At 38.6% G+C, this 27,626-nt stretch overlaps 1 protein-coding gene across 3 annotated transcripts; it reads left to right on the top strand.

The window, feature by feature from the left end:
* Window positions 1-1,164: 1,164 nt before the first annotated feature.
* On the top strand, window positions 1,165-26,942 carry far1 (fatty acyl CoA reductase 1). Of its 3 annotated transcripts, none has more exons than XM_007558570.2 (14): window positions 1,165-1,295; window positions 9,718-9,790; window positions 10,554-10,670; window positions 11,493-11,609; window positions 13,183-13,358; window positions 14,535-14,714; window positions 15,699-15,876; window positions 16,512-16,556; window positions 17,095-17,222; window positions 17,309-17,376; window positions 19,375-19,546; window positions 22,359-22,488; window positions 23,538-23,665; window positions 24,740-26,942. In XM_007558570.2, the coding sequence occupies exons 3-14, from the start codon at window positions 10,599-10,601 to the stop codon at window positions 24,897-24,899; spliced, it is 1,554 nt and encodes a 517-aa protein (XP_007558632.1). In that variant the 5' UTR covers window positions 1,165-1,295; window positions 9,718-9,790; window positions 10,554-10,598; the 3' UTR covers window positions 24,900-26,942. The 3 variants fall into 3 exon arrangements, with proteins under 3 accessions (XP_007558632.1, XP_016530064.1, XP_007558631.1); XM_016674578.1 differs by lacking the exon at window positions 19,375-19,546 and adding an exon at window positions 18,703-18,874; XM_007558569.2 differs by lacking the exon at window positions 9,718-9,790.
* The last annotated feature ends 684 nt before the right edge of the window (window positions 26,943-27,626 follow it).

Raw genomic sequence — 27,626 nt, 5'->3', positions numbered from 1 at the left:
GCATCCCCACCAAAAAAACATGGTGGCTTTTGAAAGGAAAAAAATAATTATACAGCGATATACTGTTATGTCATTAAGTATTGTTCAAAGATTTCTTGCTGAAAGTCCTCGAGATATACTGATGAAATGATCAGTGAAATGAAATCCATAGCAATTTAAAATCTCTGAACACGAGGGGGCACTAAACGGCAGAAAGGGAAAGATGACTGGCTGATAACCGCATGATCATTACGTGGTCAGATGCCGATCTCTGTCTTGCAGTAAGCTCTCATGCAGAAAACAAAAGGCCTTTGTCAGAAGTTTGGATTTGATCTGTTTTAATTCACACTTTCATTGTTTGACTATGTTAGAAAAGTCTAAAGATTTTTCTTTGAATTTGCGCAATGGAGCCTTTCTGTGATTAATAAAATATATTTTGAAAAGTAATTGTGTTCAATGCTGCATGGACAGTTTCTTTTTTTCTTCTTCTTCAATAACAGTGTTATTGGATACAATCTGCATATTTTCCCCAAAGAGGATACAGGCCAGTCAGCATAGCAGTGTACACAACACAATCAAGAATTAAAACAAAGATAAAAGTGAGAATCTGCACTATGCAAGATTCATCAACAACGTTTAACTAAGTATAAGTATAAGTAATCAGCCCTCAGTCGAAGTTATTTTACTAACTATATGTATTTTTTTTGTGAATACTTGTGCCACCCCTCTTTCCTTCACTTTGGCAACCTGGTCTCAGTTCTTAACTGCGTTTCTGAACGAGTGGACTTTATCACATCACGTTGTCCCTATGTCTCTTGGCGCTTAATTCAGACAGTGTTATCATTTGTAGGATTAAGGGATACGAATGGTCTGGGGGACTTGTTGGAATTTCGTCTTAAATCCTTATATTTCCTACTTTCCAGTGCAACCACCTGTTTAGTTATTTTGAGGTATTTCAAATAAAGGTTTTAGCTTTAAAAAAGAGCCAACGTGGTTATGTAATTAACTTTTTGTTCACCGCATTTCTGTCTAAGATAGTAAATCAAACTTCAGTTGAAGATGCTGAGGTCTCTGTAGTTTTATTTAGGGGAAACAGATTGTGAATAAAATAAACAGGAGTGAGACATCGTCTTTTTCACATCTATGTCGGACACCGCTGCCGGGTGACGTCACGGCGGTTTATTTATGCTGCAAGCTTCCTGCCGAGTCTGGTTACTCTATCTGCCTCTTAGCGGTGCTCGTTGTTACTCCGCCTCTTCGCGGATCACACCACGTTTCCAACCGGAGGAAAAAAGTCGACCTCCCGTTTTTTCTGGGTACGTACATGCTTTAAATGTCGCCGCCATCAGCCGTACGGGGCTTTTCATCGGGGGCTGAAACACTTGTTACCGGTTTTCAGAGGGCTTAATGCCTCGCGCCGCTACCACCAGAGCGTGTTTTAGGAAGAAGATGCGACAGGAGGAAGAGGAGGGAGGGGTGGCTAAAATACTACGCTGTGGGAAATACGCAAATATGTGGAGCAATTTGGAGTTCCTTTGATTAAGGTCGACCTCACATTAGCAGAAGTCACAGCTCCGCTGGTTTTAAGAAATATTCTAAATTTTCATTTTTTTTTTAACTCCTACTATTTTTTTTTCACCGAAATGAGGAAGATATAATTGGTTTCAGTGTTTCGGTGCTCATGTAATTAGCTTCAGCTCATCGAGTTTTCTTCGCCACTCCTCACTTTGGAGTAATGTGATTACAGGCTGTTAAAGCGGTAGAAATGGACAACGAGTTTTGGTCGTGATAAGGATGTTGCGTAGCTGTATGTAATTAGAATCACGGGATCCGTTGTTTTCATGTTTGCAGTATTTACTTTTTGTCCCCAATTTATAATTCCACCCCACAATTTTAGTAAATTTCTATGACGTAAGTAAAGTTCTCCTTTTATACATCGAGAATTACGCCATCATTTACCAACGTGTTGAAACGCTGTAAGATTTCTGACGCAACAACTCTAAAATGCTGTGAGAGGCATGCCAACCAAATTGGCACACATTCGAATACAGCCACTTTCAAGTCAAGAATCTGTGTAATCAACTTTTGGTTGCAATTTGCAGGTCCTTTTGGGGTACGACTCTACCACATTGTCACATCTAGAGAACATTTTTTTGTGCAAAATATCTTTCTTTTGGTCAAACTTGTTGAGGTATAGCCATCCTCTCAGACTGGCTTTTCTGTCTCAGCTGAGAAGTTTCCCTACAGCAAGAGGCCGCTACCACTGTTTCACAAACACGATGGTGTGTTTTGCATGCATGCCAGATAATTAGATTTAGGGCTCGCCTGACTGTGGCACACTACTCAGTTATTAAGTATAGCTGCTCCCCAGCACTTGAATTAATTTGCGCAGTCTCAACGGGTGATTTCAAGGTTTTCTTTATTTTTCTTTGATGTGGATCATCACAATCACCACAGTCACTGTGAAAACTAAAAACATATATGTGTTTTATATGTTTTATTTCTGTTTTGTACTCTAATATTTGTATATACAAATATTAGAGTACAAAACAGAAATTTACAATACAAACAACAAAACAAAACGTACCTCGCTGCTTTCAGTGGGGAACACTAAGTGTTGATTTCGTTATGTCAAGCGCATCTTGACAGTTAAAATCATTCATTACAATGATTCTGCCAGCTTTTGTAGTCCTGCCCTCATTAGCTACAGCAGCCCATGAGGTACATGCAAACAAACACACACAAAAACCCCCATTCCTTAGTGCGAGTACCTTTCATCAAACCAAACTACATACCAACCGTGCTTGTTAATCCAAACATCATTAAACAATCTGCAACATCTTTAATTTAGAAAATTCACTTTAAATAATTTACAATACATGGTCTACAAATTTAAATAATTTAGACAATTTATTTTAAATAGCTCACTATCCATTACAATTAGTTAAAACGCATAGAAAAGCCTTGCGCCCTTCAGTTGAGAGCTGCTTTGTGTTGGTCAGTCGCGTTAGGTTAAATTCATTGAAATCAATGGCAGTATGTTGAAAAGGAAACGGATGAGCACTGTGGGACAAGATAAGACAAAGTGCTTGAGAAATACAGATTTCCTGATTGCCTTCATGAGAATGATTTGACCTGTAGTACAAGTCTGCTCCAGTCATCTGGAAAGATGTGCTGTTGAAGCAGGAACCATGGGGAGTAGGTCGACATTCGTGACTAAGATGAAGAATGCTGTTGCACAGGGAACATGCCATTCTCTGTGGTGCTCAATCAATGATCAATTGGCTGTCACTGGGCAGCTTTTTGTTTTTTTGTGTGCAACATCACAAATAATTGAAGTAGATGGCTGTGTTATCAGTTGGGAGATTTTCACCTTATGAAACCCCCCCTGAGTAAAAATAAATGTTTAATTTTCATACATGAGCCCAGGCAAATTTGTTTTTCTAAGTTTAGTAGTTTTGAAATGCTCACACGACAAAATTTTGAATCTTTTTTACTATTCTAAAAATATAAAAAGTTGTACATTGGAAGGTTAAACGGAGACGGCTGAGTTAAAGGCAATGCAAATCTGCAGCATAAAATACATTTTAGAGTTAAACACTCCTCACCAGCTGGACCTGCAACCAGATGGAGGTGGGACTCTGACTCGTGGTTTCTGACGAACCTTGTCAAACTGGTTCTGTTTAAACGCGGAGGCTATTTTAATACAACTATTCCCAACAAAGAACTGTACACATCAGCACAATGCGTCGTGTGACAGTTTTGGTAGAAAGCAGCTTTGTTTTATTCCATAGCGCTGGAGAAAAGTCCTGTTTGTATGTCAGTTTCTTTGGCGTCTCATTAAAAAGCACCGTGAACTTTTAGGTTCAGTACTAAGAATAATTTTAAGCACTTTTGGCACGTTTTAAAACTTTGGTCCATCTTTGTTGTACCTGTAACTGGCCTAGCTGTCACTTCTCTGTTTTTCAAAGCAGAACATTCCCCGTTTTAAAATGGCACATTGAGTTTTCCTGCATTTATTTGTCCAATTAAAACAATCATTCGGTATCTTTATTTCTTTGTAGTAGTGGAATCGCTCTCCTGAGACCACTTATGGAACCTCTCGTCTATTTACAAACTCTTTATTCCACAAGTGCCCAATTTAGTCATTATACCACATCGCATCAATTATTTATCCTGAAAGCATCAGGGATCAACTTGCTGCCTCTTCACAGACACTTGATCAAAGGCCGCAGAAGCTTCTGGCTGGGTCCCGGGTTGGCCTAAGATTACAGCTTTGTTTGCTAAAATCAGTCATGCATTAAAGCATACATATACGTTTGTCAATATAATCTTACAAATTCTATTATGCACAACTGGTGTTTGCAGAGAGGCATGTAGAAATTCTGTGACGATGAGATCTCTGTTTAAACATGTTGACAGTTTCTTCTGTCAGTGTTGTTGTAGTTAAAATTCATGAAGATTACAAGGAACTATTTGCAGAAGGGTTTGGTTAGGAACTTGGCCCCCATCCCATCTTTCTTCCTCAATGTTTTAGAGATAATTGTACATGTACCAAGTATCCTTAACCTTAAAGAGAAACAGCAGTTTTTAGCCCGAGTGTTCGAAATCCTACCTAATTTATGACTTTTAAACTGGGATCAATTACCATTTCCTGTAAAGTAAAAATTTTTGAGCGTTGGGGCGGGGGATGGGGGGGAAGCTTTAGCTGTAACCGTTATGCTTTGCATTGAGAGTGAGCGTTACAACTGCACGGTATGTCAAGTACCAATAGTCTCTGCCAAAGACGCATTACACCTTGTTAGTTTATTACAGATGAGTACACACCCACAGTGGAATGTTTGACAAAAAAAAAAAAAAAACTACATATAGTATGCTAATAATGCAAAAATGCTGTATTTCTACAGCTCAGATTTGCAAAGATCTTGTGACATCTGAGGGAATGTTTTCCAGAAGGGATATTCAATTCCAGTAGTAGCTGAAAAGGGGCTATCATAGTGGAGAAAAGTCTGAAAATCTTATCTGCTACAAATGATCTTTAACAGACTTAAACTGGATTTTGGTTAATAGTTTGGAAAAATGACGGTGTCCTCCTCTGTTCTCTGACTTACTACACTAGGAAATGAAAACCTTTATGTCCTCTCACATTCGCTCCAGTGTTTTTTGAAGCCATTATTGACAAATGTCAAAGATCTCCCTCTTCTTCTTGTCTCGCTAAAGAATGTGTCGCCGATTTCAGATGGTCATAAAGATCCCGATTGTTTGATGAAAGCTGTTTGTTCCATTATCTTTAAATAATCCATAAATGAATGTTTGTAATCATCCAACAAATGGTGCAGGCAGAAGACTCCTAACTTTTGTCGATCAGACTGTACAGTTAACATTTAACCTGAATTCTGCTGCAGCAACGGCTCCCACGAGAACTTTTCTAGCGTCGCGTACAACTCGCTTTGTTAAAATATGCCATCTTTTGTTAATGGAGAACTGGGTTGCATGGTGGGGCAGAAGTTCTTCTCTCCAGTTCCCTCGTGTTCACTAGTGTAAAAATATTGTCAGCTAAGGTGAATACGATGGAGAAGCGTCGAAGTCGGGAAAACTAAAGTGTTACTTTCTTCCACTGACAATTAATAGATAATACCATAGTGTGTCACCTCCTCTCTTATAGCTGCATATTTATATCTTTGTTCTAAAACTTTGAATCTTTTTTTTTCCCCAATTTTACCTGTTATCCCAGGTCTTGTCTATGTTTTAGACGACAGTGTGGATTATGCAAACTATCAAAATAACTGTCATAGTAATGAGTGTAGCAGAAAAAAAAAAAAGAAATGCAGAGCAAAAACTGAAAAGCATGTCTTAAAGCATAAAAAAATGAAGGATAGCATTAAAATGAGCCAAACATTTAAAAATTTGAGTTTCAAGGTTAAAAAGATGTTTTCTAATGAACTTTATTTCTAAAATTTCAATAAAAACCTCATTGTGTGAATGGTAGCATAGTCTTAAAGAATCTGCCATAAAATGCTGAAATGCATATATATATATACACTTATATCAGTGGTAGTATCATGCTGTTCCAGAATCATCCTAAAAACAGCGAGGATTACAATAAAAACTCTTCTTATACAGTTGAATTATGTACCTAATTGGATCAAACTACTCACCTTTTAGTAGTTTGATCCAAACTACTAATTCTTGCCTGTTTAGCAGCCAAACTGTAGCTTTTCACAAACCATAAAGGTGAGCCGAACTCTCGCACAGGCTGACTCCCTACGACAAGTAGAGTTTGTGTTTGCATCAAGTAGAACCAACAAAGAATGTCAAGAGTTATTTTACTTTACAAACATGTTGCCCAACTATTAACCCATCAGTTGATGCTGAAAACTGAATTTTTTGCTTGTCTGTTTTGCATTGCTGTGCTTCCAAAACTCAATCAACAATCGCTACGCTCTGGAATTTTCCTCATTTTATGAGAAGGGGACAAGTGATGCGTTCAGGAGCACTAAGGGCGACTGAGCTATCAGGAAACTGGATGCAGACGGGCAGAGGTTGCTATGGAAATTTAAACTGACATGTCACAGGAAATGTATTCAGTGTGTCGCTCCACCTCAGGAGGGCCAGCTGTGTACTTTTTGAGCCTTTCTACACACTTTTTAAAAAAAAAAGACTATTTACTTAATTACGCTGTAAGGATCACTTGTGGCAACATGGTGGTGTTTGCTGATAGGTTTGCTGCACCATGAATGAAACCAAGGAAACATTTAATGCAAACCTCCTAAAAGTAGGGCTCTAAGGTCAAACTGTTAAGTGAAAACGTTTCTAATATTGGCCCAACATCTGCTGTTTTTTTTTTTTTGTTTGTTTGTTTTTTGTTTTTTTGTTTTTTCCTTTTTTCATTTTTGTTCTTTGCCAAACAAAAAATTATCTGTTGTGATACGGGCCTGCTGTCTAGCTTGTTTCGACTGAGTGTTGTGTATTCAGCTTGGCTGCGGTCGCAGCGGCGCTCCGACAGGCGCTCAGCTGGAGCGAGCCGCTTGGCACTCGATGCGATGCAGCAAACGATTCATCCGCAGCTTTCAACTGTGCTGGGATCCACAGAGCTGTTCCTCGTTTCGTAACGTAAGAGTCGCCAAGCCTACGCAGCCCGTAGTAGAGCTGTTGTCATAGCAGCATGAAATGCTGCATTAATGTCCCCTCTTTCACTAATAATTAGTGTTTGTTGGATAATTATAATCCACTGTTGTTCAGGAGCAGAAGCGGTGCATACAGAGCGATGGAGGAATCTTGCACAAAATTTATTTAGTTTCAAAACTGTTTCCTATGCAGTTGATGCTTTAAATCTCGGATGTTACGAACTCTGGAAGGTTGCATCAGTTGCCTTAGCTTTTTGAAGATACCGTAGGAGAGGGGCCGGGGGGGAATTGCTCAAATGTAACGATCAAAAAAGGTGGGATGGGATTTTTGGCATGCCTTGTAGTGATGTTTTACATAGTCTAGTGGATTTTTATGGTTGGTTGGCAGACAAAATGTCTTATTCAAAATGCACTGTAAGGAAATTGTCTAACTTTAGTTAGACAGTTAAAAATTTGAGCTTCAAGGTTAAAAAGATGTTTTCTAATGAGCCTTTACTCAACTCTAGTTGAGTAAAGGTTGGTATTTTATTTAGGAGGTTGTAGTATAGACAACGTTTACAACTGTTGCAGTAAAAGAAAAATTAGACAAGATGAGAACTTGGACACCTTTTCAACTATGATTATGATGCATTAACGTTGCATTACAGACTTGTAATGCAACGTTACAGAAAAGGTGGCTCTAAGACCTTTTCTTAGAGCCACCAGTAAAGTCTTTATTATGTTAAACTGTAGATAAAAACAAAAGGTGTTTTCATGTGGTGCGGTGGGGAAAAAAAAAGAGTATTCTCTTGCTTTATGAATAAAGTGCTGTAAATGAATATAATTCTTAAAAACGAATGTCATACCATCGTGCTAACCGTTTAACTATAACCACTGGAGCTGAAAAACCAGTCTCATGTCACAGCCACTTATCAGACACGATTTGCCTGGTTTTATCTCCCACTGCTCTGCAGGCTGTCATGCTTGATGTATACAGGACAAACCCCCATAGTGCTTTAAAACTGATGGGTAGTAGATAAAAGTGAAAAGCTTTGGTATTCAAAAGGGAATTAAATGCGGAAATTCAGTCATGTGTCAAATGGAGAAGTCGACGCACTCATTTTAGGGCAGAGTAGCATACTTATGTTGGCGAGAACTGTGACGAGAGCTTGAACTGTGAAGAGGAAGCTATTATAACCCAGCCTCCTTCAAATGAGTGTGATGGTGGGAGGATGTTCTCCTTTTTTATTAAGTTATTTTATTAAGTTTTAATGTGTTGCATTTAGGACTCCAGATGTCCCGTAAAAGTGCATTTAAAGTTCAAATTTTCCCAGAATTCTTGAAGAGACTTTGCTTTTCAATCATCTCAAGGCTGCAGTTTTGGCGTTTATTTCAATAGCTTTTTTTTTTACCACCTCTTTTTTTTGTCCCCATCCACATAACTACTTAAATTAAATGACTAGGTCAATGCTTTGATGATCTTCCATTTTAAAATGCATGTGCATTGTTGAATTTAAACAGATTAGTAAATCATTTTCAAGCACATAATTTTTTTTCTTTATTTATTTTAGATTTTTTTTTACATATAAATATTTTTACATTTTTACAATTTAAGAGTTCCAATGGGGTCATTTTTTTCTGTATTTGTTACTTTTGGTCATACTTTGATATTGGATTTGGTGAATTTGTGCAGATTAACCCTTTATTTTTATTTTTATTTTATTTCTCTGTAAAGTAGTTGGCAAATTCATTCCAGGCTGTGTCAGATTGGAGTTCAGGAGATGCAGTCACAGGAGGGTTTGTGAGCCCGTCAGCTGTTGCAAATAAACCTTGAGCATTAATGTTTTTGTTATGGTTTCCTCAAAGAACTTTTCCCTTGCATGTTTTAGTGTGGCATGACAGCTTTGAAGTCTTTCTTTGTAGATTTCTTAATAGACATGAAGTTGATTTTCGACAAAGATTATCTAATAAAAAGGCCAATAGAACATAAAAACAATAAACAAAGTTTTTAGATAGAGCCAGAGTGGAGACATGTTTCTTTATGTTAAGCAACGACTACATGGAACCGTGTGGTCGTACTTTGGTTTCGAAGGTTTGCCTTACCTTTTGTTTGAACGCATGCTGTGGCACACTTCAGCCCCACCAATTTGCACAAGGCAGTCTCCTCAGTAAATGATTAGATGTCTTATCTACAGAATGGCCTGTAATTGTACATACAAAGTGGTTGTGTTTTAAATCCAATGAAATCCCACTGATAAGCCTTTTCATATTTACAGTTAATGTCAGAGCGGGCTCCAAGCTCGACTGCCAGAGGTCAGCTGCTGTGATAAGCTTTATGATGAGCTTTTTCTCTTTTTTTTTTTTTTTTGTTTTAACTTTGAAAAAAAAATTATTTGCTGCTGTTTTTGTCTTTTGATAAACATGTTAGATAAAAATGTGGTGAGCACACGATTTGTTTTCAGACTTTGAAAGAAATTATTTTGAGTAGAATTTCTGGTTTAGTCATGAAGAAAATCGGTACACTCTAAAGTTTTTTTTTTTCCCCCAAAAGAAATTTTCTTTTATTGATGTCTAATCTGTACTTTTGTAAAAATATTTAATTGTAATTAAAATGTCTCTTGTTGTCACGCAGAATCTCAATGAGTTCAAGTCCTGATCTTTGATTCTGGTTCAATCTGACTGCTCAACTATAGCAAGAGCCTGACGTAAGTCCAGTGACGGTGTTTTAGAGTTTCTGAAAACTTCTTTTATCATTTTGTGGTCTACTTTCTGGAGGAACTTGCTTGGGCAGGTTTCCAGTTGTTTGAAGTTCCTCCAACTGTTGACTAGTTTCTGTGCATTGGAATTGCTAATACCAAATTATTTTGGTACCCATTTAATTCCCTCTCTAAACTCATTGCCTTAGACATTTAATATCACCAAGGTGTTTTATACCCACTTTAACAGGGCAAACCACCTTCAAAAAGCTGAGCAACGACGTTCCGAACATGTGCAATTTTAGTTTTATTGTAAGAATAAATTTCAGTGCAGGCTAAATTATTCCACACCAGGAACTGTATATTTTAACAGTCTTAAAATGTCTTTTTCTTGAATTTTATACTAAATGTCCATATACAGATATGTTTGAAAACACGACTGTGCATGAATACAATGTCAGTCATATGTTTTGTTTTGCAATATTCTTGATTTAGGAAAGGATTGAGGGGGGTAAATTCAGTTTTTTTTTTTTTTTTTTTCACACATATGAAGCCTGACTGAAAAATTTGTCCCTAATCCAGCTATGTGTTCCTGACAGAGTGCAGGAGGTTCATATAAAAATAACTCCACTCTCTGCAACCTTTGACAACCTTCAGCAATCCCTCGAAGCCTTATGTTTGACATTGGGTCCACAAAGCAGTCGGTTACCTCTCTGCTCTCTGCTAAGTGCTTCGTTTAAGTGTTTATTTAACTGTTCAATTCACTGTGTAGGTGGAGTGTCATTGAGGAAGTCGCAAAGGCAGCTCTCCCGTCATCATGGTGAACATCCCAGAATACTATGCAGGGAAAAATGTGCTGATATCCGGAGCTACAGGCTTCATGGGAAAGGTACAGTAGAGGTTTAGCTGGCTTGTGAAATGTGGCTGAACTTTGAACTACTGCTTGGAAGTTTTTTTTTTTTGTTTTTTTTTGTTTTTTTTTGTCTCTCCAGCATCAGTAATAAAATAAGACAAAATAGATGTTTTTTTGTTTTTTTTCCTTTCTGCTTTTTGCAAGGTGAACAGTTCATGTGTGCGTAGTTGCAAGAACATAATGTTAATGATGTCAGGAAGGTTTTTTTTTTCTTTTTTAGTCCTTTGACAAATGGTTAAGTGGTTTGGTCTATTTTTAGCTGAATAATGTCAACTAAACTAAAAAAAAAAAAAAAATGGGGTCAGTACTGACTTACACAATGCTCCAATAAGCCAGAAACAACTTCAGTCAGTTTATGCACGTTATCTCGTAAAGCATGAAAATGACTCTTATGTTATAGAAATGGAGATGGAAAAGGTTTTTTGTTTCATAACACAAACGTTTTAAGACCTTAGTGTCACTTGGTATACTAAATGGTGTGCTAAATATCCCATGTCTGCTGCTAGAAAAGGGCACTAGCTGCCTGAACAAGACTAAGCTAATAGAAAATAGAGTATTAAAAAAAGACACAGGAAATAAAAATGATCTATACGTCACATGGTGAACTTTTATCCAGGATTGTCGCTGTGGTCTAGCCAGAGTTTAGCGCTTAAAGTCTAGCCAATCACTGTTGATTGCTGTAATTCTTTTTCATTTAAATTCCAACCGTTGCATGAATGTTACTGGATAAAATCTGAATAACTTGTTCCAAATTCAGTTTGAGCATAAATGAATCAATTTTCTTGTTTGTTGTCCAAGGTTCTGCTGGAGAAGCTGCTGAGGTCCTGCCCCGGGGTCAAAACCGTTTACGTAATGGTGAGGTCAAAAGCTGGGCAGAGCCCTCAAGCCCGCGTAGCCGACATGATTAACTGCAAGGTGAGTGCTGGGCGCTCAGAAACCATAATGAATGGCTGTCACTGAGGGAGATGAGGAGCTTCTGAAAAGCCTGTTACACTTGTTTGTGTCCAAATACATGAACACGGTCTAATTGTGTTTGTAGCGGAAACTCTTCCTTAAACTGCGTCATAGTTTATATTATCTATTACTCATCTACTCTGTTTACTTACTTTAAATAATCAGAATGTAAAACCTTATAACAGAGCTGTTGCATTGCACGTCTCATAAGTCGGGAAAGAAATTTAGAGGTCAACTTTGAATGCGCTTTTGTAAGTTGCTTAAAGTGAAGTTTGAGGGTAATTCTGCTGAGTCTTCCTCTTTCTTAAGAAGACTGCAGACACTGATGAGATTGGCCTCATCGCAGAAAGATGACTTTAGATGTTTTCATCAAAAGTTTCACAATATCTAACAAGTCTTGCTTAAGGAGAAAGGTACATGCACCTAAAATTAGCATTCAGAAAAGCTGAGAAATTCAGAAGAACAGTAAATTATTTGAAACTGAGTTAACACCAGTGGCAAGATGCATTTTTATTTTATTTTATTTTTTTAATGAATATTGTTGGAAACTTTTTTATTTCAGAAATTTAAATTAAATAAATGTCTACATTATGTGGTTTCATTAAGGAAAAAGTGATTTCAAGTATATACTTTTCTGTTAATTGATTATTGTGGGTTACAACTAATAAAATTCTCAGAATGCATCTCAATTTAAAATGTTACACAAGACTAAGAAAGGAAATTACAGAAACTTACAAGCCCCAGACTGCTGGTTGACTGATGCCCTGCACATAGTGGGTAACTCACTGGAGGATACGATATTCACAAAGCACAATAAAGGAAAGTTGAGTGGAAGGAAAAAGTGTGGTAGGACAGAAGTGACCAAGCAGTGGGGGGAAACTGTAGCCTTGAGAAGATTATAATGCAAAGTTCTTGTGTGAATATTATTTCATTTTAAAGCAGGATTTGGCATGTGACAACACTGCATAAAAGATTAATCGGACCATTAGTAAGAAACGTCCATACTTAAACTTTATAGAGTATTATCAAGTGAAATGCTAAAGCCAACAACAAAATGAGCTAAAAACCATTTGAAGCAAGCTGACTCATGCAAAAGGAGCAGCAACCAAATACTGTATGCATATACTTCAGACTGTATTTAGAATGTATTTCTTTTTAACTAACATTGCCATTTTCTTAGAAACCAACTTTTGGATTTGAGTCAATGCCATAAAAATGAAAAGATATGTACATAAAATATACATATCTTATATTTAAGTGTGTCACATTTCTGAGTTTGAACTGGGTACATCTAGGGAAAATATTGTCCTTTCATTCAATATAAATATTTGTTTGCAATGTCTCTTTAAGGACATTTGTGCTACTTTTTTTTATCACAGTATACATTTAAAATGCAGTTTCGTTATTATAATCTGTTTTTTCTTAAGCTTTTTGTTTTTTTGTTTCTTTTTTTGTTTGTTTTGTTTTTTTTATTTGAAGACATAATAAACTTCTTTATTCATTGTAACACATTTCATTTCGTTGTTTGTCTCAGTTGTTTGAAAAATTGCAAGCAGAGCAGCCAGACTTTGCAGAGAAAATCACAGCAGTGAACAGTGACCTCACAGTACTGGAGCTTGATCTCAGCAAAGAGGATCAGAGCATCCTGGTTGAAAACATCAACATCGTCTTCCACTGTGCCGCAACAATCCGCTTCAATGAGCCGCTCAAGTGAGTGATCTTTGTTTTTTTTTCCTCTCTCCCTTTTTTTTTTTTACCTTTTCATGAGGCAAATACTCTGTGTAATTTTCGACTGTTTTCTAGGCTTGGCTCTTTTCAGCCCAGTGTTGATAGAGCGTACCTTCTGTTTGCAGTACACAGAAACAGAACACCTGGCACGCCTTCCTTTTTCTGCTGAATTTAAGACACAGCTGCTTATTGAGCTCTACTTCCCACACAATCTTTACAAGAAACTGAGTGTATACCTATTTAAAGACATTTCCTCCAATTAGGGGTCTTAAAAAGCTGATCTTTACAAACGGTTGTTTGATTTTTGCAAACCAAACACAATGACACATTGGTTTCTGACTTCACATAGATTTTTTTTTCTTTTTTTCGTTTAGCTATAATAGTTATAAGATTTCTAATTCTGTTTCCATCAGACAACAATGCTCCATTTTTCTTTTTGCGTGTAGCTTAGTGCATGTTATGGCGTTTTTGCTATAATCATAATTTTGTATTATCTGGCCTCAAGCCCCCCAGCTGGTCCTCAGTAAGGTGAGATTCAAATATATTAATGACGCACAGATGTGAATATTGTTACAGATTTTAGATTGACAGTTTAAAAGCGGATGCATATTTTGTCAATTTCAGATTTCTTTCTTAAAAGCTAAAAACGCTACAATATTTAGGAAGATGTCAGCATTCAGAATATTAAATTTTTTTTTAGCCTTTGTGTCATAAGCAGTGATTTATTTATAATTTTGGGAACAGAGGCAACATCACATTGTTTGTGTAAAATAATTTCACATGTATTTTGGACATAAACAAACCTTAAAGAGGAGTGGTGTTCCATATTCAGACTCTAAATATGTTTGGTTGACATGAATGGACAACGTCATCGAAAGAAAGCATCAATAAAAAGCTGGCCGATATAAATTTAGCATCTTTTTACTTTCTCTGACTTTATTTTTAAAGCCTGCACAGATCTTGAGTGATGTTGTTGGTACAGCTGGACTGTTCCTTGGTATGTTGTAGTCGCGATTTGGAAAACTGACTTAATTTCATAATTTTAAATGTAATTTTTTTTTTTTTTTTTTTGTAATTTTTTTCAGTCTTCCCGGTCTTTAAACTAAAACTCAGTGAAAATGCTTGAATCTCTGCCTACGCTTGTTTTCTGTGTCTTAGAGATGCAATCCAGCTGAATGTCCTGGCCACACAGAAGATGCTGGCGCTGGCCCACAGGATGAAGCACCTGGAGGTCTTTATTCACGTCTCCACAGCTTACGCCCACTGTGACAGGGAGGTCATCGAGGAAGTCGTGTACCCGCCTCCTGTAAACTACCGCAAACTCCTTGACACTCTTGAGTAAGTTTCTGCACAATTATGCAGATTAAAGCAAAATGGAATGTACCGTGTGACCGTCAAAAGTCCATGATGCTGTGAACTGGCCAACTTTAGCTTTGTTTTACTTTGTAGCACCGATGTTGACGGCATCACTCACTGCTTTTCAGATATATTAGTGCAACTTTAAGAATAAATTTGATGAATGGAGACAGAATGGCGTCATTAGTAAACCTATACTATGTAGATAAGCAGAGTTACTTTATGATGGCTGGATATGTCAAAATTGAACATAATAATATCAAATGCCCTTTTCTCCATTTTTGTCCCATCTCCTGTTCCGGCTTAGTGCTAGTGTTTATTTTTAGAGTGGTGCAAAGTGGCTTTGTTTGCATGTTCAAAGTACGTCATAGCTCAAAACCGTTTTATTTTCTCCAAGCTAAACTGTGGTATAAGCTCTCAGCACATTTCTGTCCTATGCAGATGTTTTAAAAGCAACTTTGCTCATTGTATTGAAGCATTTAATTATTTTAAGAACCTGTTTGGCAGGTCAAGTTAGTTTAAGTCAGTAGTTTTTATTGTGCTCAAAAGATAAATTAGCTTTTTATAAAGTTTGACTGTTAAGTCAAAGGTAACATTGCTGTTATTAGCTGGGGTACAAGGACGTGGGATATTAGATCATTATTCATAATGAATCTTGTATGTAAACTGGATTCATGTTGTATGGTGTGTTTGCATCTATTTTAGAACAAAAGTTTACACAATGTCCTCTGTAGACCAAGGCATTGAAGTATAGAATTAACTTGTAAAACGTGTAAAGTTAATGATGAAACCAAAGAAGCATTTTTGATTTTGCTTTGGTTCAAGAAAAATATAACTCTGCGTCAGACTCCTCATAATTCTGGTAGTTGAGCTTAACCCCCCATTACTATTCTTAGTGCGTTTAGCATTCCTAGATGTTAGAAATCGAAACTCAATCCCAGGTATGTCTTATTTCTCTGCCTTCAGCTGGATGGACGACGATTTGGTAGCAACACTGACCCCCAAGCTTATTGGAGAGCGCCCCAACACTTACACCTACACCAAAGCCTTGGCTGAGTATCTGGTGCAGCAGGAGGCTGGAGACCTCAACGTCGCCATCGTCAGACCCTCGATTGTTGGCGCCAGCTGGAAAGAGCCGTTCCCCGTGAGTCATTCGAAACGCTTAAATTTGAATGCATTCTGAAAACCTTCCAACCTACTAGAGTAATGTATAAATTGAGCCTAAAATGGAGCCATGTGTAAGTTATAAAAGGGATGACCAGCACCAATCAGCAGCGACTCTGAAATTGTGCCAAAGAACAAGTAAATACTAAAAAAATTATTGTCAGAAAAGCTAATATGCAGTTAAAAAAGGGTGTTTTGGTAGCTTAAACATAATGTTGTTTCATCATTATGCGACTTGTGCATAAAGAAGGCATCGGTGTCTGTTCTGGCCTGGCTGTTCCTCAGAGCTTCGTCAAGATGTTGATGATCAAGCCTTTGTTGTCTGTACATGCATGCAGTGTATAGACTGATGGCCGCGGCTGGTAGACCTCCAGTAAAAAAAGGGCATAATTTAACGACTCAAGAGAATTAAGAATTTGTCACTGAAGCTGTACCCAGATCTTTTTTGTTTTAAAGGGGATGTATTCAGCTTCCTCCTACATTATCTTTTATTTCCCCTACATGAAATGGTTTTCATATAGAAAGACGATATCCATAGTTCCTCTTGTAAATTAGTTGGATGTAAAGAAATTTGGTTATTTAATTATCTCAGTTCTAATACTATCCATTTCTCAGGGCTGGATTGACAACTTCAATGGACCCAGTGGGATATTTATCGCAGTAAGTAATAAAATCAATGCTCTTATTAAACAATGAGGCATCAATAAAGCTTTTTGCAAAAACCCTTGCTGGATTAAAACATGACATAATGTTAAAATTAATTTGTGTAATTGGTTACATCAAACTTGTATAGGGCTTTATTAGGACACTGAAAGACACTTTGCAATGAAATCAGCCATTACCGTTCATGTAAACATCGATACTCTGACGATATCAAGCTACTGGATTGTAGACACAGCCTCCATGGGACAGTCTGACGGAACCAAGACAAATACGACGTAGCGGATATTGTAGTACTTCAAACAACTTTTGTGGTCAGACTTCATCCTGGTGGTGTCACACCAGGAAGAATCCTGGTGTGACACACCAGAATGAATCCTGGGAATCCTTCCTCCTGGGAAGCGTCTCAGCCTGTTGGGAGGAACGTAAGAGCCGACCGCATCAACGTTCTTCATTAATCCGCAAAGCAATAATTTATCATATTTTTCAACTAAACCTTTTTCTCTTGCATTAAGATCATTTCATCTCATTGTTTCAGGCTGGAAAGGGGATTCTGCGTACGATGAGGGCATCTAATGATGCCGTGGCTGACCTGGTCCCAGTGGATGTGGTCATTAACGCGACTCTAGCGGCAGCTTGGTTCTCTGGATCGCAGCGAGTCAACAGGTTTAAAATCATCCACTTCTGTTGTGTAATCTGGTCAGGTTGTTGTTCACATGAATTGCAATAAAGTAGTTGCTTCCTTTTTGCAGGCCTAGAAGCATCCTGGTGTATAACTGCACAACTGGCGGGATCAACCCGTTTCGCTGGGGCGAAGTCGGTATGATGTGTTTATATACCATTTCACTTTTGATGCAGCCTGTGTGAAGCCTTAAGCAATGAAGGTGTCTTTAAATAAGGCCTCTAATGGCATAACCTTATTGTAATTTGTAATCCACTGCCTGCCACACCTAAACCAGAAGCTTTTGCTAATCCATGACTAGATTGGTGAGTTGCACAGAAAGTGCATGTTAGCACTGCATGTCCACAACCTTTTCCCATGTGTTTGAGAATATGCTGACATAGATTTGGTTCCAAATGTTTAAACACTGGACTGTTTGGTGAGGAATATAAACTAAACTACTAAATTTAAAATCATGTTGAGTTTCACACAGGGGAAAACTAAATGGGGGAGGAGGGGGATTTTTTGCTCATCATTAAAAACGAATAAAAGTTTCAGAACAGATTAATATAAACTTGTGGGTCTGGATGAAATATGGTGTTTTCTAGATGTGTAATAATTACAGTCTTGCATCATCAAACACAATGAGAAGAAAATGTAAAACTTTTTCTTTTTTATTTATATATAATCAATCTCTAATAGAAGGCCCAGAAATTAGGGGTCATAAAAGAGCTTGGTTTTATCTAGAGGTCAGTTTCTGATTCTCGGCTTATCAAATTGATGGACTCATTTTCTATCCATAATATAGGAGGTTACATTGTGCTAGACATAGTAAGGAATAGGAAAAAGAAAGCTAACGGTCTCCTTTTACCAAGAAGGCTGCTAGGTTATGGGATCCAAATTATTCAAAGTTTTTAAGAGTCGCACATTAATTTTCTGTGAAATATTGTAAAATCCAAAGTGCATCCAAATTCTTGCTCTTATTGAAAATACTCCGTGTTCCACTGAGGATTTTCAAATATTCTATAAAGAACAATAAAACAAAAGGACGAAAGTTATCATTTAAATGTTTTTTTAACAGTTGTGTATTAGCAGCAAAAACAGTCGTCGACCCAGCAAATTATTGCCGATTATTTCAAGATCCTTGAAGATCCTTTTGTTCCCCATCACACAGAGGTTGGCAAAAGAGTTACATTTTGTATGTAATGTTAAATTAAACATGGGTTCACTAACAAGGCTGACTTTTGAATGCAATGGTTGCACTGAATTTTATTTAGGGGTATTGGACATGGTAAATTTGTAAAATATTAGTGTCTTTTAGAAATAAACTCATATTTTAGCAGCTTAATATTGTTTTTGCTCAGGTCAGAATGAACTTGAATCAAGTCAGTTAGCGAATATCTTTTTCAGGTCTGAAGCCAGAATGTGTGAAACACATTAACACTGGTCCTTGTTCCCTTATGTTGAACAACCTTCTCTTCTTAGAGTACCATGTAATATCCACATTCAAGAGGAACCCCCTCGAACAGGCCTTCCGTCGGCCCAATGTTAATCTCACATCCAATCACCTAATCAATCAGTACTGGATTGCCGTGAGCCACAAGGCTCCGGCCTTCCTGTACGACATGTACCTCAGGCTGATTGGACGAGAGCCCAGGTAACCTCGTCACAGTCGCCTGCTCGGATGCGCCGTAGCTGTTGCTTTTCTAACGGTCATAGTAATTTCACGTACACACACCTTTTGCTGCTTTATTCTGTCACTTTCTTCCTAGCGTAGATGCCTAACATCGTAGCTGCAGTGTTGATGTATGTGTGTTTATTGCTTCTGTGAAGTTCAATTGCCGTCAAGGAATGTATAACCCATGGCTCTCGGGGGACAGAAGAGGGTGCTTGTGGGTTCTGCACTCTTTGCATTTTGCTGCTAAAGTTGTGTTTTCATCGGCATCTAAAATATTAGCTCAGAGATGCTGTAAGGTTTGCAGATTCACGTTGGAACTAGATCAAGTCTCATGTGGTGGTGCAAAAAAGTGGCAGGCTGGCAGAGACCGACCTGACAATCGGGACCGGCTTTTATTTCTAAAAGGAGGAAATGCGTCTTCTTCATCTCATCCCTCTGTGTCCTCCATGTCCCGTCATGTGTGTATCTCTCTCCTACAGAGAACTGTATAAACATGACCTTCAAGAACAATCCCCTAGAGCAGGCCTTCAGAAGGCCCAATGTCAATCTGCGCTCCAACCCCTTTACTAATCAGTACTGGACAACAGTCAGCCACACCCTGCCGGCCCTGCTGTATGACGGCTATCTCACACTGATGGGCCACAAGCCCCGGTAAGATCGCATCTGCCACAAACCCCTCCCACACTTTATAGTCCTCTTCCTGCTGCCAATCAACTCCCCCCTTCACCTCAGGTTCTCCTCACGTTCCTTCCTGATTTGTCTAACTTGGATTATAGGGAACAAAAGACTTCTAAAGCGTCTTCTTCACCTGAGCTCAGGGTGCCGTCTGAACTTTGTCATGACATGATTTGGATTGTATGCAAGCCTACCCTTCATCCAAAGATGTTTTCATTTATTGCGGCCCTCAATTCGCACTTCTTTTGCCCAATCTGTCTCCCAAAATGAAATTATTTTTGACTAATCCAAAAAGCGGACACCTCCACAGTGCCACTGAACGAGTGGCAACGTCGGCAATTGACTTCTTGCAATCTAAAGTGTGCGTTGGTGTCTGAAATGAGTTTAGCTTGCACCACCAATGGGCTCCATTTCTGGAAGTGCGTTTTGAATCTGATTTGCTTTGTCATTGGTGGCAAATAAAGCTCTCCTTTCCACTGTTTGCTGGTAATTCATGCATGTTTAAAGCTTCCTTTCAATCGGTTGCATGCACTGGCAGAATCTGAGTCATTTCAGTCAGCCTCCATTAGTTAAATTGATTGGACTGTCAGCACTTCTGTGAAAATTATACAAGCCTAGCTTTAGATCTACTTCAACACTGGCTGAATTGAAATGAATCAGATTCAATTAAGGCTCTTTTCTACACCTTTCCCATTTAAATGATCATTGCTTGGATTGTGATCGCTTAAATAACACCAAATGAAGTTGGAGTAGGTCAACTGGATTTACTACACTTACCAGGAGGATAATGATGCATAAAGTGTTAATCGCTTATTGGGTTTGGTGCATATTCATCTCTGTTTATTTAGAGGAATGAATCAGCATAATCTAATTATTGCTATTTAAGGAGATGCAAGCTGTCTTCCTGTTCTGTGCAGAATAAATCCAGTAGACCATTTCTGATTGTTGATGTCAATGGGGAAGGGATTCTGTCAACCACATTACTATTTCCATCATTATTAGTATTTTTCTATTATTATTATTATTAAGCTCTCCTATATTTTTAATTAAAGTCAGAATAAGCAACGTATGTGTTACAACTGATGGTTTAACAAAGATCCAGCTGAAATGGCTTTATGTTGAGTAACCATTTGATCAGTAATGATCAAATGAAAAATGTAAAGTCTTTTTTAAAGCACTTATCTACCTTTAATTTGCCAATTTTTATCGTTTAAAAATCTGATTTCCAAAAGCTTTCACATTGTTGCTGTTTTAAAATGGTTTTATTTTAAACAAGCCACCCAGGTTGAGTTAATTTTTATTCCATTTCTTCCAAAACTCGAGATTATTAAAACCAAGCTCATGTTTGAAGGGGCTGAGAATTTTTCTTCAATGCTTCTAATTCTGGAGGATTTTGCAGAACAGCAACAACGTTGAAATCCTACAGCTTGCGTATGTTGACGGGCTCATGGCTCTTTATATCTTACAGTGGCCTCCACTCTTTGTTGCACTCCTAGATGCTTTTTTTAACTTCTTAAATGTAGTATCTGATATGGAACAAAAAAAAACAGAAGAAGTAAATCAAACTTTTTAATTTGAGGAGATTTACCCAGTTGGAGGAAACATGCTATGGAATAGTTTTTCCTCTCTGCGCTAATTTAAAGACAAAGGAACATTGTGAATTATTTTTTCATAATGTATTTTTAAATGTTTGGCTGTTTTTAGAATATCTTGGAAAATTATGTGGTAATAATTTCCTATTCTGGTGTGTTTGACATGTTTTGGAGGCCTGATTCTGCCTCCCACTCCCCAAAACAGGAAAGAGGAGAAAACATTGTCTTAATTTAAGACTGATGCATATTGATTTATTTTAGAAGTCTTTCATCAAGTAAAAGTTTTTTATCTGAATGTCCTCATGTCTGCTGTTGGAGGATCACTTTTGTCTGAAGCTTCTGGAACTGTGACAATCAAGACTCTGAGAATTAAGTGCATCACATCCCCATACAATGACCAGGATGTTATGGAAAGTTGAAAAAAAATAAAAAATCTCCACAGCTTATGATTGGAGAACTCTGTGTCCGTAGCAGCCAGCAGCTTCTTTCTTCACACGTTGTTCGACTTGGTAGTGAAAACATTTTCTGTCATACAGTCAGAAATATGTGAGCATATGACGTTAAACCTAAATGACCTTTTTCCTGAAAGTGTTTGAGACAAAGAAGGAAATGCGTGGAGAAGCACCTCATGCCCGCTGTTAAGCATGGGGACGTAACATTATGCTGTGGGCCTGCGTCTGTTCCAAGGCGCCTGAAAACATTGTTGGAATGCATGGTTGCATTTTTGAGAAGTCCAGAAAACTGAACTGGCAGAAATGCTTGCATTGTTCACCAGATGAAAAGCCTTCCCTTCCCCCAACCCCCAGACCAAACCGCTGCAGAAAACCTTTGAGGTGAGCTGAAGAGTGAGGACTCCAGATGAGCCATTTCTAGGAGTGCAGTAAAGCATGGAGGGCACCGTATATTCTCTCCTAACAGCTTATTTGATGAAGGTCTGCCCTTGGTATATTCTGACTAAATATTTCATTTATTTGGAACCACTTGTCAAATTACTCAGTCAAATCAAAGCAGTAAACTGCTCTCTACATATTTGAAGTTGAGACTTTTGCCTCTGCTCCTCAACAGCCAGACGTGTGATCTGTCCCGTCTCTTTAAGTTTCCTTAGCTGTCCTTTTTGTTCATTTATCGGTCTCATTCTTTATCTTATTTTGTTTTTTTTTGTATCCCCTGTTTCAATGACACATTGTGTATCACAGGATGATGAAGACAATCACTCGGCTGCACAAAGCCATGATGGTCCTGGAGTATTTCACCAGCCATTCCTGGGTCTGGAACACAGACAACGTGGCTATGCTGCTGTCCCACATGAGCCCTGAGGATAAGAAGGTGATCTTAGCTAAACCCAAACATGAGCAGTACATGAATTTATGGCACTCTCAGTCAAACTACCTGATTAAGTCTTTATTTAGCTAAAACCAAATGGAGGAGTTGACTTTTCTGAAAAGTTTTCTTGCATGTGTAACATGCTTCAGTTCAACCCAGAGCATCTCAAAGGGGTAGAGATCTGACTAGACCCAGCTCTCTACATGCATTGATCTTGTCCTTTTTGTTTTTTTTTGTGGATTTATTTGTATTTTCTCATTCATTGTGATTGTTGCAGGGTTCACTTATGCTCACTCACACCCTCTGATAGCTGAATTCATGAAGGATTCTTTGATTATGAGTTGGCCAGGTCACGTTATCGCAAAACATTCCCAAACCATGATGCTTCCAGCTCAGTTTCACAGTTGGTCTGAGGTTCTGTCCTGGAATGCCGTTTCTGGTTTGACAAACCTGTCCTCTCAGTACCTCAGTTTTTGACACATTATGTGCAAAACACATGGTGCAAAAAAAAGGATTCCCGAAGTCCCGGTTGTCGTACTCCCCGGTAAAACTCAGCCTGGTTTCATCCTTCATCACCTCAGATCGTGACATGACGACGGTTGTCTTGAATTTCTTGTTGCAGATTTAAGTGTGAGAGCTTTTAGAATGACGTGCCTTACTCGTGCGTTGCTCCAGTCGTCTTTCTGAAGGCCTGAGGCACGTCTGTAGATTTTATCATGGTGTTCACTCTCATTCGACTGTCAGGAGCGCCAAACTGAATGTCTCGTGGTTTTAACAAAGTCACCCACCTTTAAAATACTGGGTATTTTAAAATGGCAATGCTTTAGCAAATGCTTGCTAAATGCAAGCATTTAGCACGTTGTTACAAGCCTTTTACAAGCCTTTGTGGTTTTCAGACATGTACAAGTTGGAACCAGTGTGGATATGTTTTATTTATTCCCACCAGTCTGCATTGTTGCATCTTTTTTTTTTCGTTTTGTTTATTTATATTACCTAAATTTCTCTATTATGAATAATAAGAAATGTTATTTTTGTTCTTCGTTCCTGAACAGGTGTTCAACTTTGATGTGCGCCAGCTGCACTGGGCAGAGTACATGGAAAATTACTGCATGGGCACAAAAAAATATGTCCTCAATGAGGAGCTGTCGGGGCTGCCTGCAGCACGCAAACACCTCAACAAGTAAGGTGGCTCCGGATCTGCCTGCATGTGCAGACATATACCTTCTTCTGTACACAGCTTAATTTAGTTCCTGGAAAGTGTTGAGTGGTTTCAAGACTGTCATGTGTAACCTCCCAAGAAATTTGAGACGGATCAGGGGAGAGTTTTTCCTGGTAGATTAGCTCATGGTTTGTAAATCTGCACAAGTAGCTGTAGTATACAACGTCGAAATGTGTGTCATGTTGAAACCCTAAAGTTCAATGTATGAGACTTGTGAGATAAAAGGGATACAGGGGTATCCCTTTTATCTCACCTGAAAAATCATAGTGGTCATTTTTGTCAAGACCCCTGTACTCTGATGGCCATAAATAAAAATAAGTAGAACCAACAAGCGGGACAACCTGGTCAGATTCAAATCTGAAAATAGAAACAGGATTAAAGACTATACATGCTGTTGACACAACACTGCTAGTTTTGTTTGCCCCAGATGTGACCTTTTTAGTGCACAAGCATCATTGTTGAAAGAAAGCTTTTTAAAGGCCTGTAGGCAATTTGCTGCAGGGTGCATTGATGACACAGCTCAGACTGTCGTCAAAAGGAGGTGCTCAGATTAGAAGAGACTAAAAGGGCAAGTTTGGTTTTTGACTAAAATGGAAATGCAGCCTATTAAGAGCTGGGGTGGAGGAGCTTAAGGACATCAGTGTAAGTGGGGTTGGAAAAAAAATTGCATGCTACACTTATTGAATTTTGATTAAAAAAAAAAAAAAAAAAACTTTTTGCCTCGACTTCACAATTCTATGCTACTTTGTCGGTCTGTTGCATTAAAATGTATTATAGTTAATTTTTTTAAAAATGTTATCTTTTTGCTTCTGCTACAAATTATTCTGCTGCTGTTTTTCTCACGTGTTGCTAAAACGGTGATTGTCGCAACCTCTTTTAAAAATGCAAACTATGTGGGGAGAAAAACAAATGACAAGTTTTTAAGGAAAAGTAAATAAATTGAGAAAAATGAGGGGAGAAAAAAAGATGTTGTGGACAATGAGGGTTATGTGGTTAGCAGAATGAAGTCTTATGTTTCTGTACCCGTTCCCCCAGGCTGAGGAACATCCGCTACACCTTCAACACCATCCTGATGGTTCTCATCTGGCGCATCTTCATCGCCCGGTCCCAAATGGCCCGCAACATCTGGTACTTTGTGGTGAGCCTCTGCTTCAAATTCCTCTCGTACTTCAGAGCTTCCTCCACTATGAGATAATGAACCGCGGACTCTGAGCAAGGCGGCGGCGGCGAGTTGGAGGGGCGAAGAACACGGCGCCTGTGGATGATGAGCGCTCTGAGCGAGGAGTGAAATGAGCTGGAGTCTGCAGTGACTTAAGATCTTTAAATATCCAACTCCTCTCCAACATGTCCTCGCTACATGAAACACAGGACTTTGTCTCAGATCAGCAGAGATTGGGCTAATCGTTAAGAAGACCTCGTCCTGTTTCCCTTTGGTTCTGCTGCACATTCTGCAAAGCTATGCATTGAACAGTGCTCTGCTCCAAAGCCCTATGACTTTGTTCTGAGTCCTGCCCGGCCAAAGCTTGCTCTGCAAGAACAGAGAAACTATCTCTCTCACCCAGAGCTGCAAGAACAAAACCACATCATTCTATTCCTGCAATTTGTGCTTGATCCATGTTCTGGGGAACTCCTTTTTTTTTTTTCCCCCTTGTATGTTGTCTGAAATAAGAAGCGAGTGTGACACGGCGCTGGGGATCTATGTAGACTTCCAAAGAGTTTTGTACTGGAGGAAGGTTTGAAATGTTCTGGCCAAATAGAGACGTATCCTTGTTCTTGCAGTCTCGAGTAAAACTAATTTCTCTGTTCTTGTGTCGCATGAACAGACCTTTGTTATTAATCATAGACGAATCAACCCACATTTCTTTCAGCTTTGTTCGACTGAGCTTTCACCTGACTGCATCATTTCAACTTGGAGCGTCAAATATTTCTGTGGCTTCTCGCAGACCGTTTGAAGGAATGTTTAAGACTGTGAGGGCGCCGTTTGTGCTGAATCATGCCTCACTCGACTTTCTTGCTCGACTTTCCCCGGCATGTTCCTGCAGGACGGAACATGAACTGTCAACAAGAATAAACTGCCGCATGTCGTCAGACTGCAACGGCTCGCCTCTAAATCCCAACCAAGCACAATGCAGATTCTGATGGCTTTACCGAGTGCCTATACTGACTTTTTTTTTTTTTTCTCTTGCATCTGCAAATTTTTACAAAAACCTCGTTTTTTCTTCCTCTTCTGGTTCCCTTTTCTGTCAAATTCGTGTCCAAGTTGCAGCTTTTGCCAAATTCCTTGTGTTCCAGCAGCATAGGTTGAGGTGGGAGGAGAAACTGTCCTCTTTTCAGATCTTCTTTTTCCAGTTTGTCTGGAAAAGAAATACCTTCAGGTTCAGATTATACCCTGGGTGATGCCCTATAGCTCGCTTTTTGTTGTTCTATTCCTCTAGAATTAACTTGATCTCAAATTTTTTGTCAAATATTTAGTTGCTGCCATTTTGTGGAGTCTGTTACATTTTGGGGCCATTTGTTCAGCTTCTATAAAAATCTAAATGTGTGGGGGTTTTTTTTGTTTGTTTTTCCCTTCATTCTCAAGTCTCGCATTTCTCTGGGCTTTAACTGCCTGCGCCATAGAAAGTCTCAATACTGAAAAGCACTTTCTCATATTTATCCTCTGTTACCTTTCTTATTTATTTAACCCACCACGAGTCGGTAATTGCATGTGTCTTCTAACAGCGTCTTAATGCCTTCATGTCTGTCGCGTCGTCGTACCAGCGTCTTTAAGGAATGTGATTCTCTCAGCATAAGCAAATGTATGTAAACCCCAAAATCCTGTGCCTGAACTCTTGTTAATAACTGAATGTGAGAAAAAAAAAAAAGCAAAAGAGAAACCAGATGTGTTTTCTAAGTCTATTGTGTGCAGCTCTATTTAGGTAGATTTGAAGAGATGAGCAGATGTATTTTTCTGCTCGTCATCACACGCCTACTTTACGAAAGCTTACTGAAGTGGCCTCAGCTTATGTAAATAAAAACAGCTGAAATCCACAGTTTAGCGCCATTTTAGCTTAAATTTGTAATCCGTTTCTGTAAATGCACTTGTGTCCTTCTGTCTGTTTGAGGGAAAAAAAAACACTTTGTAAGGTGAGATTTTTCTTCAGGCTTTAACAACTGGTGATGGCTGTAAGAGGATGAGATTTGAGTTATTGTCTGGTTGAGTGAATAAATTGTGGCTGTTGTGCCTAATTTCCTTCAATGGGTGTAAGTGACTTGGTGTGCTTCGGGATTGTGGGTTCTCACAATCCCAAAACAATTGTGGACTTTGGACTTTTCTCCACTGTCCAAAAACACATTTGTCATTTTATTTACCCTCTTTACCTTTTGACCTACATGTGAAATGCTACTTGGTGCAGAGAGCTGACTGCACGTCTCCTGAACACACCATCTTTGCTGTAAAATATAGTGCTAGTGTCCATTGTTGGAAAGATGCTCCTAAAATAGAAAGAAATCCTGGGAGAAAACCTGTTGGAGAAACTGCAGAAAACTTTGTGGAGGTTTCCCATCCAGTACGACTAAAGCTAAAGTTATGATTGATTCCTTGCGTCAAGGGCCGGTGTCCTGCAACTTTACTTCTGTCTGCAAAAGCAGACAGAAATAATGAGGTCATCAGCTGGACTGACTGCATACTGAGGAGGTAAATCAACCATTTGATTCAGTAGTGTTGAAGCATAGACGCATCTACGAATTGCAGGACACCTGTCCTCGATTTAAGAGCCCCTGGTTTAAATCCAACCTTTTGTCATAATGGCCCCAGACACTTGCATTAAGTGATGTTGCTTACGTTTGTTTTATTCAGTGTAAAATTCTTCTCAGCCATGCCCTTTGGTCAATAAAATGTGTTTAATTGACTTTTTGTTCCACAGGTTTGTGCTTCTGTAGA

Source organism: Poecilia formosa, unplaced genomic scaffold, assembly GCF_000485575.1.
Source record: "Poecilia formosa unplaced genomic scaffold, Poecilia_formosa-5.1.2 Scaffold97, whole genome shotgun sequence".
NCBI classification, from domain to species: Eukaryota; Metazoa; Chordata; class Actinopteri; order Cyprinodontiformes; family Poeciliidae; genus Poecilia; species Poecilia formosa.
Note: the sequence above shows the minus strand (reverse complement) of the source record. Positions and strands in the feature narration are given on the sequence as shown.